The following is an 18788-nucleotide window of genomic DNA, read 5'->3' as shown; positions in this document are numbered from 1 at the left end:
GCCAACTACCCTATAAACGCCTGCGGGAACATAAACTGGACTATGTTACGATGTCGCTACAGACAGACCACTTGTTAGATTACTCGGACGTAGTTCCCATCACACCTTCTTCCAACGGAAATGGGGTCAAACACTCATATAACGCCACCTAGGCGATTTTGTATTGTCGTCGCAAGATGGCGACACACACACAGACACACTACTTACCTGTACGATCGTAACGGTCGATAGATGGCGGCGCCGTCTATTCGCTATAACGTTTTTTTTTTTTTTTTCCTTAATCTCTATTCGTCTCGCTAGATGGCGTCGTCCGTCTTCTTGTCTCCTACAACTCTCAAGAGGGGAGCTGCTGTATATTTGTTTTTTTACGAACAGAAAAAAATGGTATGACGTAAAGAAAAAAATGCTCGAGGAAATAAAATAATGAAGCAGTAAAATGATTTTAAAAAATTACTAAAAATTACAAACGTCAATCAAATTTAATAGAAAACGAGAGAATAATTTTTCCGTATAAAAAGAAATTTTAGAAAAATAATTACAAAGTTATATGACTCATACAATTTAATTTGACGAAGAGCACGAATAAGAGATGCATTGTGCTGGGAGGGAAACAATAAAAATTGTTAAAGTAAGGCGATCAGACAGATAGACTCACTACGTAAGAGGTCAATATACGAACTTATTGATCAACTTTACAATTTTATTCCCTGTTCTAGGAATATGGAGAATGTCAAAAGTGCATGAGCGATGCAGCAAAGTCAAAAAAATAAATAAATAAATAAAAATAACACTAAAACTAAAAGAATAAATATTTTAAACAGTTATAAATCTATTTTAAAAATACGTTCTTAAACAAAAGACTTACCAGCTTTAAATTTTTGTAATAATATGAACCGTTTAGTATTAAATTACTTGACGATTTAATATTAATAACGTCACAATATTCAATTCTAGTGTAGTGGAATGAGAAATATAATAGGTCGATACGACTAAGCACCAATATACATCGCGATACAATGCACGTTTATAGATAAATTTTCAGTATAAATAAACTCTAATATCATTTTTTAAATACCGCAAATAGTAGGACTTTATCCTCTAATGAGATATAAAGGACGTTGGTATTTGTTAATTAAGAAATATACGATCGAAGTGGTATATAAATTGAGGTTACGATATGGGTTAACAGCTGGAAGTTGATCGGTTAATTGTCCCAAAAGGATACATATGTAAAGAAATGTAAAGAAAGTAACCGCTTATCGTTCATCTTGAAATGGTTTAATTAATAATATACCAAACGTAATGACTTTCTTGTAGTGTTATCTGTAAATATATTTCCTAGCAATAGTGTTTCTTAGTGATAACAGTGCTTATATTATTACTTTATAAGTTATAATGAAGTGTTTTTTTCCCCCTCTCAATTACAAAAAGGTTTTGTATGAATTTTTGTAGAATTTCCTCAAACATAACTAGTCATTACATAAATAAATAGTTCAATCGCTTTACAGATAATGTTCTTAGAAATTCAAACCGGTTTTTAATGCAACTAATCCTTTAAAAATGCTCGTAAAAAGTATACATTAATACAAAAAAAATTACGCATAATCGATTGTTTTTCTTCAGAAAATCATTCGGATAGGTCTTTTCCTTAAACATTTCCTCAAACGGATTGATATTAAACTAACCTAAATAATTAAATCGTGATACTAAAACATTAAAGTGAAAATCTTAAATTATTAGCTCTAAAGTCAGTTAACTCTAAAGGTTAGCTCTAAAGTCAGTTAACTCTAAAGGTTAGCTCTAAAGTCAGTTAACTCTAAAGGTTAGCTCTAAAGTCAGTTAATTTATCTCTAAAGTCAGTTAACTCTAAAGTCAGTTAATTCTTAGCTCTAAAGTCAGTTAACTCTAAAGGTTAGCTCTAAAGTCAGTTAACTCTAAAGGTTAGCTCTAAAGTCAGTTAACTCTAAAGTCAGTTAATTCTTAGCTCTAAAGTCAGTTAACTCTAAAGGTTAGCTCTAAAGTCAGTTAATTTAGCTCTAAAGTCAGTTAACTCTAAAGGTTAGCTGTAAATTCAGTTAACCATAATAAATACCTAAACTGTATTCGTATTCATATATTAAAATACTTAACCCACCTGAATATTCCTTCTAATTAATCTAAATCTCGCTTGTTAGTAAGGAGATTGTAATTCAAATATTACTAAATTAATTATTGAACTTATACAATTTTCAAAATATTCGTAATGAAATTCTAAAATAAACAAATACAGTGACTAATTTTAAAAATATATATATATACGTGTTGAATAATTATATTTATTTAGTTTAAATTCCATTTCAGTAGATAGTTTGAATATTTATAGAATTATTATAGAGATAAAATTATTTTGGTAGGCGATAGATAATAAATGGAAGTCGTTTGGGCCATATGGCCCTCCCTCTCTGAGATATCAAGAAACAATTTTGGAAAAATATTACGCCAAAGAAAACGTTAGTGATTTTAATTTTATTTATTTATTTTAATTTTTATTGCATTTACTTTTTCTCTCCCCCTCTCTCTCTCTCACGAACTTTAAATAGTTTTGTTTAAGTTTCTGAGAAATTCTAATTTAGAAACCGATTCTCCTTCCCCCCCGAGAGATTTAGATCCTGCCGACAACTTACGTCACGTCCTGTTTGTAATATATTTTTTTTTTTTTTAAGGAAAATAAGTCAAAAAGAATTAATATTTGTCGAAATTTCGCTTTTAAAAATTTATATCTTAACAAAAATTAAATCGAAATCGAATTTCTTTTCTTTAGTTTCGATTATATCTAATTACTTTCTATTTACTAAATTGTATAAATTTTCATTTTATTAGTCTCATATTATTTAATTTTCTACGCAAAATGTTTCATTTAATTTATTCGTTTTATGAATTTGCTGGTCGCCATTTAATTAAATGAAAGCCACAAAATCTAAAACTTTCATTAAGTAAAATATTTTTCGATGCCGATTCAATTTCTATTTTCCGATTTCATTCGGTCAATTTGTTAATTTACTTTATTTATTTCATTTTATTTAGAATATTTCCGTTTTATTTTCATTTTTTCCCCTCAAAATTCGTCCATTTTTTTCGGTGATTCACGTCAGTTCCATTTAAATTGTTTTTTTTAATACGTTGTCAGTTCTGTTCTTGCTTCTAATCGATCACTCTCGTGTGTTGAATTATCAGTTTCGTCTAATTGTTCACACTTAACTCCCAAATATTTAATCTCATCTCATTTGTTTAGACAATATCCAACCATTCATTATAGATTTCTTCAAATAAAAGTGTTAAAATCGATTATTTATATACTGTAATTAACGTAGAGTAGATAGTATCTATAATNGTCAGTTAATTCTTAGCTCTAAAGTCAGTTAACTCTAAAGGTTAGCTCTAAAGTCAGTTAACTCTAAAGGTTAGCTCTAAAGTCAGTTAATTTATCTCTAAAGTCAGTTAACTCTAAAGTCAGTTAATTCTTAGCTCTAAAGTCAGTTAACTCTAAAGGTTAGCTCTAAAGTCAGTTAACTCTAAAGGTTAGCTCTAAAGTCAGTTAATTTATCTCTAAAGTCAGTTAACTCTAAAGTCAGTTAATTCTTAGCTCTAAAGTCAGTTAACTCTAAAGGTTAGCTCTAAAGTCAGTTAACTCTAAAGGTTAGCTCTAAAGTCAGTTAATTTATCTCTAAAGTCAGTTAACTCTAAAGGTTAGCTCTAAAGTCAGTTAATTTAGCTCTAAAGTCAGTTAACTCTAAAGGTTAGCTGTAAATTCAGTTAACCATAATAAATACCTAAACTGTATTCGTATTCATATATTAAAATACTTAACCCACCTGAATATTCCTTCTAATTAATCTAAATCTCGCTTGTTAGTAAGGAGATTGTAATTCAAATATTACTAAATTAATTATTGAACTTATACAATTTTCAAAATATTCGTAATGAAATTCTAAAATAAACAAATACAGTGACTAATTTTAAAAATATATATATATACGTGTTGAATAATTATATTTATTTAGTTTAAATTCCATTTCAGTAGATAGTTTGAATATTTATAGAATTATTATAGAGATAAAATTATTTTGGTAGGCGATAGATAATAAATGGAAGTCGTTTGGGCCATGTGGCCCTCCCTCTCTGAGATATCAAGAAACAATTTTGGAAAAATATTACGCCAAAGAAAACGTTAGTGATTTTAATTTTATTTATTTATTTTAATTTTTATTGCATTTACTTTTTCTCTCCCCCTCTCTCTCTCTCACGAACTTTAAATAGTTTTGTTTAAGTTTCTGAGAAATTCTAATTTAGAAACCGATTCTCCTTCCCCCCCGAGAGATTTAGATCCTGCCGACAACTTACGTCACGTCCTGTTTGTAATATATTTTTTTTTTTTTTAAGGAAAATAAGTCAAAAAGAATTAATATTTGTCGAAATTTCGCTTTTAAAAATTTATATCTTAAAGAAAATTAAATCGAAATCGAATTTCTTTTCTTTAGTTTCGATTATATCTAATTACTTTCTATTTACTAAATTGTATAAATTTTCATTTTATTAGTCTCATATTATTTAATTTTCTACGCAAAATGTTTCATTTAATTTATTCGTTTTATGAATTTGCTGGTCGCCATTTAATTAAATGAAAGCCACAAAATCTAAAACTTTCATTAAGTAAAATATTTTTCGATGCCGATTCAATTTCTATTTTCCGATTTCATTCGGTCAATTTGTTAATTTACTTTATTTATTTCATTTTATTTAGAATATTTCCGTTTTATTTTCATTTTTTCCCCTCAAAATTCGTCCATTTTTTTCGGTGATTCACGTCAGTTCCATTTAAATTGTTTTTTTAATACGTTGTCAGTTCTGTTCTTGCTTCTAATCGATCACTCTCGTGTGTTGAATTATCAGTTTCGTCTAATTGTTCACACTTAACTCCCAAATATTTAATCTCATCTCATTTGTTTAGACAATATCCAACCATTCATTATAGATTTCTTCAAATAAAAGTGTTAAAATCGATTATTTATATACTGTAATTAACGTAGAGTAGATAGTATCTATAATGAAGACTACTTCTTTTCTTACTACCATTATCGTGTCAATGATTAAACATAAGCATTATCTTATATTATATTACTGCAATTAAGAATAGGAAAACAATAAAGTGACTATATACAAAACTCTATTAAATTTCTAGGTTCTAGACAAAATAAACGTAGAAGTCTCAAGTAACGGCTGTGTTTTATAATTTAAAGAATGAACAATGAGCCAGACAGAATGCATACATAATAATACCTATTTTTAATAAAAAGAAATCTTAAATAGTATTTTCTGTAAGTAAAAATCACTACGATTTCCTAAGTTTTCTTCAAGGAAAATTCCCAGCTTCTTTCCTCTCGATGACGTGGATTCAAGGTGTCATTGCTCATTATCTATTTATTCGGCATTGTGTTTTCCGAACTGAATTTTGTGATCTGTAAGGGGAAGTGATTTAAAATGATTATTTAGAGTTGTTTATGAGAACAGTGCTGTTAGCTGCCTGCGTGTTAGAGATACAGTAGAACCCCTCTAGTCCGTCCTCGGCTAGTCCGTCACTCCGGTTAATCCGACCGTGGTCAGAGTCGAGAAACTTGTCCCGACTCGTCAGTGACTCACCGTCCATGGCGTTTTTCTGTGTTCGTTACAGTATATGTTTTAAATTGTGTGTACATGTACAGTTTTGTGTGTGTTTTCAACGTGTCAGGAGTGAAACGTAAACACGTTACTCTTTCATTAAATGAAAAATTAGCAGTGCTACAAAGACTAGACAAAGGGGAAGATTGTTTATTTTACTCTTTTCTGATAATCCGACCTTTTTTGCGTTCCGACCATACCCCCAGTCCCAAAGGTGACGGATTAGAGGGGTTCTACTGTATTCGTATTCGCTGAACGTATCTATAATAGTAATAATTCTTTGCTTACATAAACTATATATATATATTTTTTTCGAATATGTAAGGGACTGTCCATAAATTACTTCCATATTCTTCATGAAATCTTTACTCCCTCTATTGTCCCAGTTTGTCCAAGTTTCCGTAACCTCCTCTCCTCTTCGGACGTACAATAAAACTCAACCCTCCTCAAAACTTTTATCACTTTATGAATAAATAAAATGCATAAACTGTATAAAATTTAATGAAATAAAACGGACGTCCATTGATATTTAAACTAGTAATGCGACAAAAGAGACATTTGACAATGGCCACTATCGGCCGCCATCGGGATTTAGCCACCTGCGTGCCTGCACCCACTGCACACCTGTATGAGAATGTCCGAACCGAAAAATGGTATTGTTTTTCGATTGAATCTGTAAATTATGAGCAGACTGCTGGGCTTCTTGAAGAATTTGTCCTTTGTTCTTTAGAGCCTATAGTGCTTAGCCCTTTCTTTGACATCAGTCAAGATTACGTTTATGGTCTCACATAGTAAGAGGATTCCTCTAAGATATGGTATAGAAACTATTGATAATACCTTGTTGTGTTTAAAATTAATTTAGATTTCAAATAACACTTGTAAATGAGTTTAAAATAACCTTGCCAACGATTTAATCTTTACAACAGTTAACTGACTTTTGAGCAACCCTGTATTATTTTTTTCTATTAATTCTAAGAATACTCTGATATTAGATCCCTAATTGTAATATTTTATTCTCTTTACTCAATTTACTTGATATATAATACATATATTACTTAAATCTAAGAATTTGAAACGATTATAAACGCAAATATCATATGAACAAAATATATAACTTTGATTACGTCACGGTTACCTTTGAACTATCTCTTTGTGTAATCTAAATGAGCATACACTCCTGCAGAAAGCGGATAATCATTGGTAATAAAATGATTATAATGAAAGCAATTAAACGTCCGTCGATACGTGATGCGGCTGTAAACCTCTATCATTAGTAATATCTTCACGTTGTTTGTACTGTACTTTCGTAATACTTCTATCGATTGTTAATCCTGCCCTATTTATTCCGGTTTATAATGATTTAAAATAAATTAATGCTCCACCACTCCAAGTCTTAAATTGAAGGGACGTCCAGTATGTTTGTCATTAAATCTCAATTTATAAAAGAATAAAATTAATTATTTTTTTGTATATTTACTGTAAAATTGCAAATAAATTAATTAATTAGATATTTTTGCAGCTATTGAACAAAGGAGTGAATGGAGATAAAGTATAAATTTTGTTTTTTTCTCTATTTAACAAGCTTCTAATAGAGAAAAAACAGGTTCCAAGCATCTTAAAGGTTCCTTAAAAATCTTTAGAACTTGTGAATCCTTACGTTCCTAGATACATCTCAGATAAATGTATGGGTAAATACAGTACATATAAGTACTAATAGATATAAAATGAGCTTACAAATAAGCAGGCTACGTATTAGGTACATAAATAGTTATGTAATGGGTACGTAAATCCTAGATTTCCTAATAAATTTAAAGACATTTAGTCTTTACAACAGTTAATTTATTTTTGAACCACTCTTTTAATCACATATATAACAATATACGCTATATATATATAGGGCCTATATATAAAAGTTTATTTGAAAAATCAATAACTCAGTCCTACCAGGTTGTCTGTCTGTCTCTGTCTATCCATCGTCTATCCAGATCTATATCTAATTATATCTATTTTAATTAAAAAATGGATCAATAAATCAGCTTGATTTTAATCTTAACTATTCTTCAAATTCTTATAAAAGAGCATTTTAATTTTCAATGATATTCAATTTCGTATGGTAGAATTATTTATGTATTCATCTTACAATAACGTCGTGTCGCATCCTGTCGCATCCTCCGCATCGCAATACGATGCGCTGCGTTTACAATACGTCGCATCGATATGTACCAAAATCTATGATTATTTAAGGAGATTTCATTATATAATATAAAATTACGTACAATTTAATGTTAAACTAAAGGTAATTCTAAGTTGAGATTACATTAACTTGTACAGTGCTTTATACAGAAAATATGTGATAGAAATACTTTAAGGAACTGGTTAAGTATTTTTTTGGCATTGATTAAAATTAAATCAATTAGTTGCATACTTATACTATTATCTAAATGGGTGTACATTAGTTAAAAATGAAGCGACTCGTTAAATATATCAAAAACAAACAAATAGGAACAGCATTTTTGGAAAGTCAAGCATTTTGGGAATCAAAAAAGAAAAAAAAATTAACTTTTTCAAGGTCGATACTAACATAATAGTGTGTGTAAGAGAATGTTTCGTTTTCTTAAACAAAATAAAGGCACTTAACCAAGAAACAGGGAATGAGGGTGATAAAAGAAGCAAACAGAAAGTGGAAAACACGTCAGCACGGTTCTATCCACTAGTACTAAAGATGAGAATAACAAAATGTCGTCTAAAAGTAGAATCGAAGTACGCAGGTCTTGGCCAAGGTAAGAGAAAAGTTGAGATAGAACACGATTTTTATCGGCATTTAGATTAGTTGACCAGGATGGAGAGACCACTTTTCTATCGACTTCCTAAAGACATCCAAAGAGAAGATGAAGTCGTTAATGGACAGGTGAGACCAGAAAATAACCAAAAATCGACAAAAATATATATCGTTTTTCTCGGATTATTTAAGCATAAAAAAAAAAACGATTCGGTGGCCGAAATTACCATTACGGTATCGCTACGAGTTTAATAGAAGTGTTAGCTTCTCCTCAAAGTAACGATGCTATGCTGGAAAGCCGACATAATCCGATGAATTCGGGTTTCTATTTAAAAAAGAAAAAGAAAAAGAAAGAAAGTTCTTTGGCTTTTAAAAAAAAAAACTTTGAATTTAATATTATTTTTCCTCGGTTTTTAACTTAATTAAATGCGTTAATTTTGTTTAGAAATTAAATAGACGAACGTAACGTAGTACATAAGTTATCTTAGTTTATATCGAAGCTGCGTATACAAAGCGTAGGAGAAAGCGCCATAATTATGTACTTAAAAATTGCCTGTAAGGGCGTATAAGTTAAATATCGAAAGTGAGAACGGAAAGGAAACGACAAGAAGTTTCTATTTTCGTCCAAGGACCAGGAAAAATCAAAAGAGCTAGAGAAGCGACGTGGTAGCGACATAGCATATACGAGCGAACGAAAGTCAAGAAGACTCCAACTACACCTCTACTCCACGTCCAAAAATCTCATATTTGAGGTGCGGGGGTGATGCTCTAACACGAAATTTTGCCAGACATCAGTGATGACATGAGCGTCGTATCCGTAAGTCTACGTAGAGACGGCCCAGGTACAGCCTGGGGTTTCCGACTACAGGGAGGTAGAGATGTTGGATGTCCATTGACAATACAGAGGGTAATACTTGTTGATATTTACTTTTTTATCTCTATTATCTTATAAAAATATTATTATATTTCTCTAGCTTTTTTTTGCGTTTTAGGAATCTTCTTCTTCTTCTTCTTCTTTATGCTAATTCAAAACTCGTAAATAATTATTATTACATATAAGTAAATTATTAATTTTATTTTTTTTTTTTTTTGATAAATTAAATTTTAGTGAAAATTTTATCCGAGAGATGTCGCCACACTTCGTTATTGTATTTAATCTTTCATTCATAAAATTAAAATTATTTTCTTATAAAATATTACGTAATTGATAAATAAATTCGTCGTTTTTTTTAAACGTTATTTATTAATTCATAATAAATAATGTATTAGAGATTGTTAATCGTAAAGCATGGACGAAATGTCACGCGCGTCAGTGTTGCCAAAAATATAGAGGTAGAAACGGGGGATAAACCCCCGTCGCCGCCGCCGCCACTTGTGTACAAACACAGGTTGGGGCGTAGGAGTCGAGACTTTTCGAGAGGATACCCCACCTATTTTCGGGTTTTCAGTCGGATAAAAGCACACATGGCCAAATAATGCACTGAGTAACACGAGATTGGCACGTTTATGGCGCCTGCGCTACGTAATCCAATATGAAGTGGGTTGATAGTTGTCTGGCCACTTTCCCACTAGATCTGGATTAATCTTTTATAATAAATAAACAGATTATCATCCCCTGTGGAAGATTTTGTATAGATTCATGCCATCTTGAGTCGCCATTAAAAACAAATCTAAACTAAATTTATTACAAATTTAAATAATAAAGTAAAATTTTATAAAATTAAATTAGGTATAAAATTTTATTATTAAAATATTATAATATTTTAAATTGGTCTTGTCATCTATTTTACAGTAATTTGAACTATTAAATAATTTCTATTTATTAATTAAGCCTGTTAAATAGATTAACGAGTTCAAGAATCCTTTCACATTGTTTACAGATGGTTTAATGATCCTTTCAAATTAAATTTTAAATTTTCAATGTTAAAGATGGTAGGATCTTTACGAATTAATTCTTCTCTTTTAAAATAAGGATTTATTTTAATAGATCTTACCATAGACTTGGACCCATAAAACCTTCCCTAAGTCATAATACTCTATTGTTTGTTTATTATACAATACAGTCGACCCCCTATAACACTGTTATTTCGTTTTATATGAATTCCATGTTGTACGAGTCACTTAGATTTTACAAAATACGTGGCCGGGCTGTGAACGGCTCACTTATTTGTAAAATCTAAGTGACTCGTATAACATGGAATTCATATAAAACGGAATAATCAACAGTGTTATAGGGGGATCGACTGTAATTGTATGTTAATTTACATTTCTTAGTTTTTAATTTATTCCCAGTTAATTATTAATTAAATTAATCAATTAATTAACAATTTAATTTAATATTAATTTATAAATTCTATAATTTATAATATATTAACATTGAAATGTCATTCCTCCTATACAATAGAAACTCATAAATTATCTTCGTAATTATTAAATGTAATTAGTAAACATAATTAAAATTACTTAACAAGATAAAAAACAAATAAAAAGGGGGAAAATTTTCTAACAAATGGTTATTTTTTTTTTCACCCTTAAACTATAAGTACAAGAACGAACGTAAAAGGTCTGAAAATAGCATAAGCTGTCTGACCTCGAGTGCTGACTAAAGTTTTCACAATAACCGTGAATCACAGGAAAGATTTTGGATCTGTTTCAAACATTCTAGCTTGAAATCTTCCTCCCTCCCTCCCCTCCACGATTCCTTCCATCTTTAGTTGAATGTTTGGGTTCCTTCGAGAGTTAATTACCGAAATTATTTAACCTGTTATACAATAAAAAACGAATGCTCCAAACTAGATCTTGTGTTTAGAAGGGGGTATATATATATATATATATTTTTTTTTTCTTAGGAAAAATGGAAGTATTTGTCTCATCCATCAAGTCTTCTACGTGAGTAACCATAGGATTAATATGTATGAACACACAAGAGTTGTCTCACAGATATGGTAATAAAGATTATTTTGGCAGATAACCGAGGAGAAAAACAGAAAAGAAATATATCGAGTTATATTAAATTTCAACGGAATTTCTTCTACAAACAGTGGTGTTGCCAAATAGTTTTATTTTTTAGTTTATTCTCTGTTCGAATATTTAGATAAAATATGTCTCTGAAGACTTATCCCACGCGTGGATCCATAAGTATACTGTAGTTTCTAATACAGATATTTACATATAAACATATAAGTGAGACATTTGGCCATGAGAGAAGTTTCATCATTAGTTGTAAATCATCATAACGTAAGAAACTGTTTGGCATTCGGTTTGCTTTAAGTGTAGAATGCCAGAATAATCTCACTCAACACAGCTCTTTAAGTCGTTAAAAATATCTGAATTTAAAAGATTGTATTATTAATTAACCTTCCGTTCATCACCAAAGAAAATATCAGAAAATTTAATAATTCTACTGATTTAGATTAGAAGATATCAGTTGGAAAAAGATAAATAATCAAAGGAATTGTCTTGTTATGAAGAGTTATTGTCATATTTTCAGACAGCAGAAATTCTAGGCATAGGCTTTTAAAAAGGCCTCAAATATTTACTAAAAAAAATGATCAAAGGGTTATAATAAAATTCATTTATTTTCAGGTGTTTCTCGGATCGCCCTCGGAAGGGGAAATTCAGAGAGGTGACGTCTTATTGCAAATCAACAATAAAGATGCAGGAAAACTCAGTCACATGGAAGCACACGATATCATCAAGCATGCCGGCAATAACTTGAACTTAGTAGTGCATAGGTAGAGATCTTCGTTTGTTTATTTTTATTATTTTTTCTTTTTTCTAAAAAGATTATCCTAGAATAACATAACTATGGATAATTTTTACACCTTCCAGCTGTTTCGTAAATCATTTACGACATATTGCAATCTAAATATATAACTCTTGAAATACGATTTATGCCAAGGACTAGGCCGATATCTTGTTAGCTGTTTGTCTACTATTATTACGAAGATAAAACATTGTGTTCTGGCCAATGTTATTGGCACCTTCTTTCGTTGCATCACCTACGACACGTGTGCCAATTTTTTGGGATTACTTTAAATGTTATAATACCAGCCAGATTACTAGATAAAAAGCTATTTTTCTTTGTTTTATTTTCAGATCTGGTATTGCGTCTTCTCCTGGAATTACACCTACTACACCACCCTTCAAGCCTACTGGACATCCTTTGGCTAACGTTAAACCCCTCCCCTCTTCCGGTATCAAACCAGGTATCCCTTCGGCTCCCAAGTTATTCCAACCGGTAGCACCTCAACCCTCTCAAAATTCCAATCTTCCTTGGGTCAAGCAACCCGGCTACGTCCCTCCTCCTACGAGTGCCAAGATACCTACTTTTTTCCCCACTCCGCAGAACTTCGTAGAAGTGGAGGAGCAAGAATTTTATAAAGAGAATACAAGAGAGAAACAAGCGATTGTTAATCAAGTGCGTGAATATTATATATCTTTACACAATCAAATCTCGATACAGTACACTAAATCAAGTGTTGCGATAATCCGAAATACTCAAAACAATGCGATATAAAGTCCATTGGAAATAGGTCTATTCATTAGAGCAGAGCTTCTTAAACTATGGGTCGCGACCCCATTTGGGGTCGCTTAGCGAAATCTTGGGGTCGCGAGATTTTAATGCAAAATATTGAAAATAGTTTGTGAGAGTTTGAAAATGGCATACTTTGTGTCATAAGTTTCGTGAGTTGCGCTTTGTGTCACTTCTGGTGCAGCGAGACAATGGTTCAGCAAACTGATTGTAGCGTGAACTAGTGTAGTGTTGTCGCTTTTCAGTGTATTCAGTTGTCCCTGTTCCATTGTAACACAAGAGTGAACTGTGATAGTACATCATTATTGTTTTTGCAAATTTGTATACGAGGTCTGTTCAAAAAGTATCGGACTTTTATTTTTTTCGCGTAAACCAATGATGTGCGGGAGGCCTCTTTCGGTGGAGTTGTGGAGGGGACAGTCATGCACAGCCCTGAATTTTTTCCCGCCTGCAGGAAGCGTCAGTCGTTGGCAGTCGGCCTGTGAGTGAGGTCATGTAGCGAGCTCTCGTCGGATTCCACTAAGTTGGAAAATGACTGAACAACGTGAGCAGCGATATTACATCAAATTTTGCCAAAAACCTTGGCGATACCCGAGTGTAAACCATTCGCAAGATTCAGCAGGCTTTCGGGGACGATCCTCGAGGCCAAAAAAGCGCGGCAGGCCCACAGAAATATCAAGGTCATGTTGACAGTTTTCTTTTTTTACTCTCGTGGGGTAGTGTATCGTGAGTACGCACCACGAGGCCAAACCGTCGCAAAGGAGTACTACCAGGAGGTCCTTCGTCGTCTTTCCGATGCTGTGCGACGCAAACGACCGGATCTGTGGTCGATCAAAACTTGGCAGCTCCATCGTGATAACGCATCTGATTCGGGCTTTCGTCGCCAAACACAACACAACCAAGGAGACTACTTTGAAGGGAATTAGGGTTTTGACCTCAAAATCAATAAATTTATTTTTGCCGACCAAAGGTCCGATACTTTTTGAGCAGGCCTCGTATATCTTTATTTTATATTTTTTTTTGGGTCGCGAAAAAAATCACAATCATAAATGGGGTCGTGAATTAAAAAAGTTTAAGAAGCCCTGCATTAGAGCTATACAAGGGTGACTTTACTTAGGAGGGTGCTATATCGAGGTTTGACTGTATATATAAATTATAGTTTTTGTATTGTGTTGGATGTAAATGTAACTTTGTTAATTCTAGTTTATAATGAAGGAAGTTTAATTAGTTATTTACCTACAAAAATATACTGTTACATTTCATTTGTAACGAATGTAAAATACAGTAATTTAATGACAAAGAAAACGATTCTGAAGCTGAGAATGAGAAGTTAACATGTGATGTTATAAGGAAGGAAAACATTGGAAATGCTCTGATAAGAGACACAATGCAAGTGCCAAGATTCTCGATGAAGGTTGGAAAGTTAAGACGAAAGGGTAATGTTTACGTCACGAGAAGCATGTATACGTGGGAAGAAGAATGTTAGAATTTGCAATACTAGGGAAGGGAAGACAAAAGATTGTATAGCAGAGAAAATGAAGGAGTATGGACTGAACGAGATAGTAAAGAACAGAATTGAAAATCCATTTAAAGTGAGGTTAATAATAAATTGAATTGATCAGATGAAGCAACGCAACACTTAAGCGATTTGTCTTTCGGGAGAACTTTCTATGGAAAATAACCCAGAAAATTTAACGTGGTTATTCTATTCCTCAAACCATCAGTGTTAATAATTGACTACAGGCAGGGGTAAAGCTACAGGAGGGTTTGAAGGGAGTCTCGATCCTCCAATTTCGTCAAATTTCGCTGAATAGGCGGCAAAATCACGCCGCCAAAAATAAACCGTAATAATATTTTTTCCCGGAATTCATAGAAATACAGAAGTATTAAGAAGAAGTAAAAGGAATGAGAGTCAGCCTTCTTGATTGGCACTTTATACGAACTATCGAACTTTATATGAACCATATATACTAATCGGAAAAAATCAACCTCTATGCCCCAATCTCCTCAATGATGAATGTCTAAAATGACCCCCATGAAGAGCTATTTAGGCTAAACTTTTGTTTAAATAGTTCTTCATGAAACTATTCGAAAGATTATTTTGACACAATTTTAATTTTTATTTATTATAATAAACACCATTAGTTGCATTATTGTTACAGTGGAACTTGCTTAACTCGAATTCGCTTTTACTTAAACGCATAGGGTTTTATATATTAAATCCAACAATACACTGAATATTGAATTCTGCTGCGTAGCGATGATAGCAGGAGAAGGACTATCTGAGTAACTCGAAGATACACTATTTGATCCCGAGCATTACCAATTAACCAAGTTTCATTGTACACATATGGGTAGAACGGTTAGTATTGTTTAATATATACCTAATATTATTAATTAAATTTTCAATATTTTTACAGGCTTATCGCACGTTTCCTCTGATATCTCCTCATGCAAAACCACGTCATGATCTTCCCACAGGATCCTATCTTCGACATGTACAAGATCCAAATTGGAGACAATCTCCTACCAGAGCACCACAAGTGAATCGGGTGATTATACTACATAAATTATCCCCCTAAAATATCTTACTACTGAAAACTATTCTAAAATTTCCTACATTTTCAGGTGGTAATGCAGACTCCTTCCCAAGGTCCTCAAGTGGTTCATAGTCAATATAACTCACCTATCAATTTATATTCTAATCAAAATGTAGCCGAAACTTATGCAGAACAGACTGGAATGCAGCCGTAAGTACTGAATTGAGGTAAAATCCAGGTTGGGTATATGATATCAGGGTCTTTCATGCTTTCAATTAACAAAATAACTTGATTTCGATGCCTGTAGGCGCCACACTGAGCCTTTAGATATAACATTTAAATGGTAGATATATCTTTCAATAGATGACCCTGATCATACCCGTATGCCTGGTAACTTTTGGTAGATAGGATTAGCCGTCTATTACTAATCTCTCCCATTTCCTACTAATTATATTAGTCCCTTACTAAAATGATAATTTTAAGTAAATTTTTAATTTAAATGATTAAAGTAGAATTTTTAATTAGTTTATAAAATTTTTACGATATAGAATTTCCTTCCTCCTTAAGTGTTCAGCATCTCCAACTTGTGTTAAGTTCATTTATGAAAATTAGAGTAATTAACATTGAAAGAAGTTTTCGAACTTTTTCTATTGTAAACCCATAAGATGCAGTTGCTGAACGCTTTCAATTTTTCATCCTGATTAGGGATTTAGCTAGCTTATAGTTTAATTTTTGATATAATCACCAAAGAGCTAGTACCACTCACCTGACATGAAGTATCTTCATCGATCTTTCTTTCCTAAAATCCAAAAAGTAGGGGAACCATGCGCCCGGCCGCTAAGAAATTCACTACTCAACAATCTCAAACGTCCTCGCCAGCGGCCAAAGGAGGCGAAAAAATGTCGAGTATCGTCGACATCACCAAATCGCCCACCTACCAAATGATTCAGGAGCAGGAAAGTAAGATGTCTCCCAAACCGGAAGTGGATGAAGCACCACGCTCTACACCCCAGAAGCGCATGTACATTCATCCCATCCAGTGCAACGAGGATCACAGCTTGAACGCTTTCGGCGTGCCACGTGATAAAATTCTTCAATCTGGTAGTTTCAAGTCTTTGATGACCATCATCAACACTCAATCCGATTTCTGAACCTATCTGCCCAGCTTAACAGCATCATTTGCCATGGTTAACTCCTGCAGGAGGTTTGGATAAGCTCATTGCTTTCACGAAATTTCGAGTTCGACGACAATTTTTGCGACATTTTTGGATTACGTACGTTTAAACGCTTCAGGGTTTTCGGGCAAATTTTCAATATTATCAATTATAATTTATGTTTTATGACATACGAACTGTTTGTGTTGAAAACTTTTGAATCAACGATTGCTTATTTTGTCTTAATATTTTTAGTGAAGTACGAATAACGCTTTCGGCTTAAACGACGATTTCATGTAAGAAGTTTTGTCAAAAAATAACTGCAACTTTTACGAATAAGCAGCAATATTTTAGATGATACCAAGCATTGCAGTGTTCTGTTAATGTATATGAAGTTCGTTTAACAGGACTTAATAAAACTTCTTCCAAAAATGCATTCGCCTCTTGTTGAAATAAGTATTCATTGCTTACATACAGTAGAAATCGTGCCTTTTCTCAAACGTCATCATCCTGTCAGCAAAGTCATAACCCATAGAACAGAATCAACAAAGATGTCATCACCCTGAAAAAAAAAATTTGAGAAAAGCAATGTTGAAATCTTATTTATATAAAATTGAAAATATCTTCTAAATAATCATTATTTTTGGATGTTTTTCAGACAAACTTCAGTTTCAACCTAAAAATATTTGTAGTTAGAAACTAAACACAAATAATTTAGAGTCTTCACAAATGCATCTTTTTATACCCCAGAAACATAAAATAACATGGAAATCACACTAAAGATTACTTCTTTAGTGTGATTTCTTTAGTGTAATTTCCATGATATAGTGAAATCACACTAAAGATTACTTCTTTAGTGTGATTTTATATTTCTTTGGTATAAAAAAAAAAAAGATGGAACTTGTGTTCGTCTCCTAACTACTATACATATATACAGTATATATTAAATTTCCGTTCTGATCTATTATTAATACAGTAGACCCCACTATAACACTGTAGATAATTCCGTGTTATATGAATTCCATGTTGTACGAGTCATTTCGATTTTACAAATGCGTAAGCCGTTCACAGCCTGGCACAAGTATTTGTAAAATCTAAGTGATTAGTACAACAGTGTTTAGGAATTATCTACAGTGTTATAGGGGGGTCTACTGTATTAGAAGCTTAAAAATTAGACTTTAATTCTTATTTTTAATAAATATTTTTTAAAATCTTTTGAGTAATTCATTGCTACAGATATGCACAAATGCTCATTGATAGTAACAACAAATTATAATCGTACGCAATTCCAGTAGTGGGAGAGGGAAATGCCCCATTTTCCCCCCCACTGCGTATGCTCCTGATGCTGAAATATTGAGCCGGATTAAAGCTTTTGTCGATCAATATATTCTTCTATATTCTTGTAGGCCTGTAAGAGAAATAAGAAAATGTAAGTTACCTCAATAACAAGTAAAATAATTTTCTTATTTCGAATCTAAAAATATTTTCTGAGAAGTAAATATAAATTCTTCAGTTAAAAGAAAGAAGAAATTATGAAGTTTTCTATTTTTCTTTTCGGTTACATCAAAGAAAATTCATATTTATACAATTTTAGAACGGTAAGTACAAGATGCCAACATTAAATTAAGCATTTTAACTGGAAAAATAAGAAAAAAAAAAAAAAAAAAAGTTGTAAAAACCAGAAGCTATTGACGTCAGCAAAACAAAACACATTTGAAAGAGAGAGAGAGAGAGAGAGAAGGAAAAAATATTTGCTTATTAGATAAATTCTTGGCCCATCTATCAAACTTATGTCGTTTCGTTTCCGTAATGTAATACATCGAAAGAGGACAAGAAGTCGTCGAGACGAAGAGTTGTCTACTCCCAAAATTCACTATTTTCGTCTTGAATCTTTAAATAGTCTTTAAATAATTTACTAAAGGGAGCTCTGTAATAATTTTTTTTCCAAAAATTATTGTGTTAAAGTTAATGTTTTCAACCAAGGAGTCGTGATGTATAGACAAGGGATTGAAATTTTGTGATGTGTCTCGACGTTGGAAGAATACTACACAGAGTTTTGACAATTACAGAATGCTTTTTTTTTCCAT

The 18788-nt window shown here is 32.1% G+C and overlaps 1 protein-coding gene across 4 annotated transcripts; it reads left to right on the top strand.

Annotated features, from left to right (window-relative positions):
• Positions 1 to 8449: 8449 nt before the first annotated feature.
• On the top strand, positions 8450 to 17137 carry LOC111637374 (LIM domain-binding protein 3-like). 4 transcript variants are annotated; one of them, XM_023382848.1, is made up of 6 exons: positions 8450 to 8602; positions 12059 to 12207; positions 12572 to 12893; positions 15428 to 15559; positions 15636 to 15757; positions 16365 to 17137. In XM_023382848.1, the coding sequence occupies exons 1-6, from the start codon at positions 8534 to 8536 to the stop codon at positions 16696 to 16698; spliced, it is 1128 nt and encodes a 375-aa protein (XP_023238616.1). In that variant the 5' UTR covers positions 8450 to 8533; the 3' UTR covers positions 16699 to 17137. The 4 variants fall into 4 exon arrangements, with proteins under 4 accessions (XP_023238616.1, XP_023238615.1, XP_023238614.1 ...); XM_023382847.1 differs by having other exon boundaries at positions 16362 to 17137; XM_023382846.1 differs by lacking the exon at positions 8450 to 8602 and adding an exon at positions 9090 to 9380.
• The last annotated feature ends 1651 nt before the right edge of the window (positions 17138 to 18788 follow it).

This window comes from Centruroides sculpturatus, unplaced genomic scaffold (assembly GCF_000671375.1).
Source record: "Centruroides sculpturatus isolate CEXI.00-Female unplaced genomic scaffold, Cexi_2.0 scaffold1158, whole genome shotgun sequence".
In the NCBI taxonomy this organism is placed as follows: domain Eukaryota; kingdom Metazoa; phylum Arthropoda; class Arachnida; order Scorpiones; family Buthidae; genus Centruroides; species Centruroides sculpturatus.
The sequence above is the reverse complement of the archived record's forward strand: the minus strand, read 5'-3'. Positions and strand labels throughout refer to the sequence as shown.

Excerpts from the sequence above, each read along its gene's own strand:
- LOC111637374 (XM_023382844.1), top strand. The coding sequence starts at position 9,276 with ATGAGCGTCGTATCCGTAAGTCTACGTAGAGACGGCCCAGGTACAGCC. Across the intron at positions 9,381-12,058 it reads GTCCATTGACAATACAGAGG|GTGTTTCTCGGATCGCCCTC; the intron begins GTAATACTTGTT and ends ATTTATTTTCAG. Across the intron at positions 12,894-15,427 it reads AACAAGCGATTGTTAATCAA|GCTTATCGCACGTTTCCTCT; the intron begins GTGCGTGAATAT and ends ATATTTTTACAG.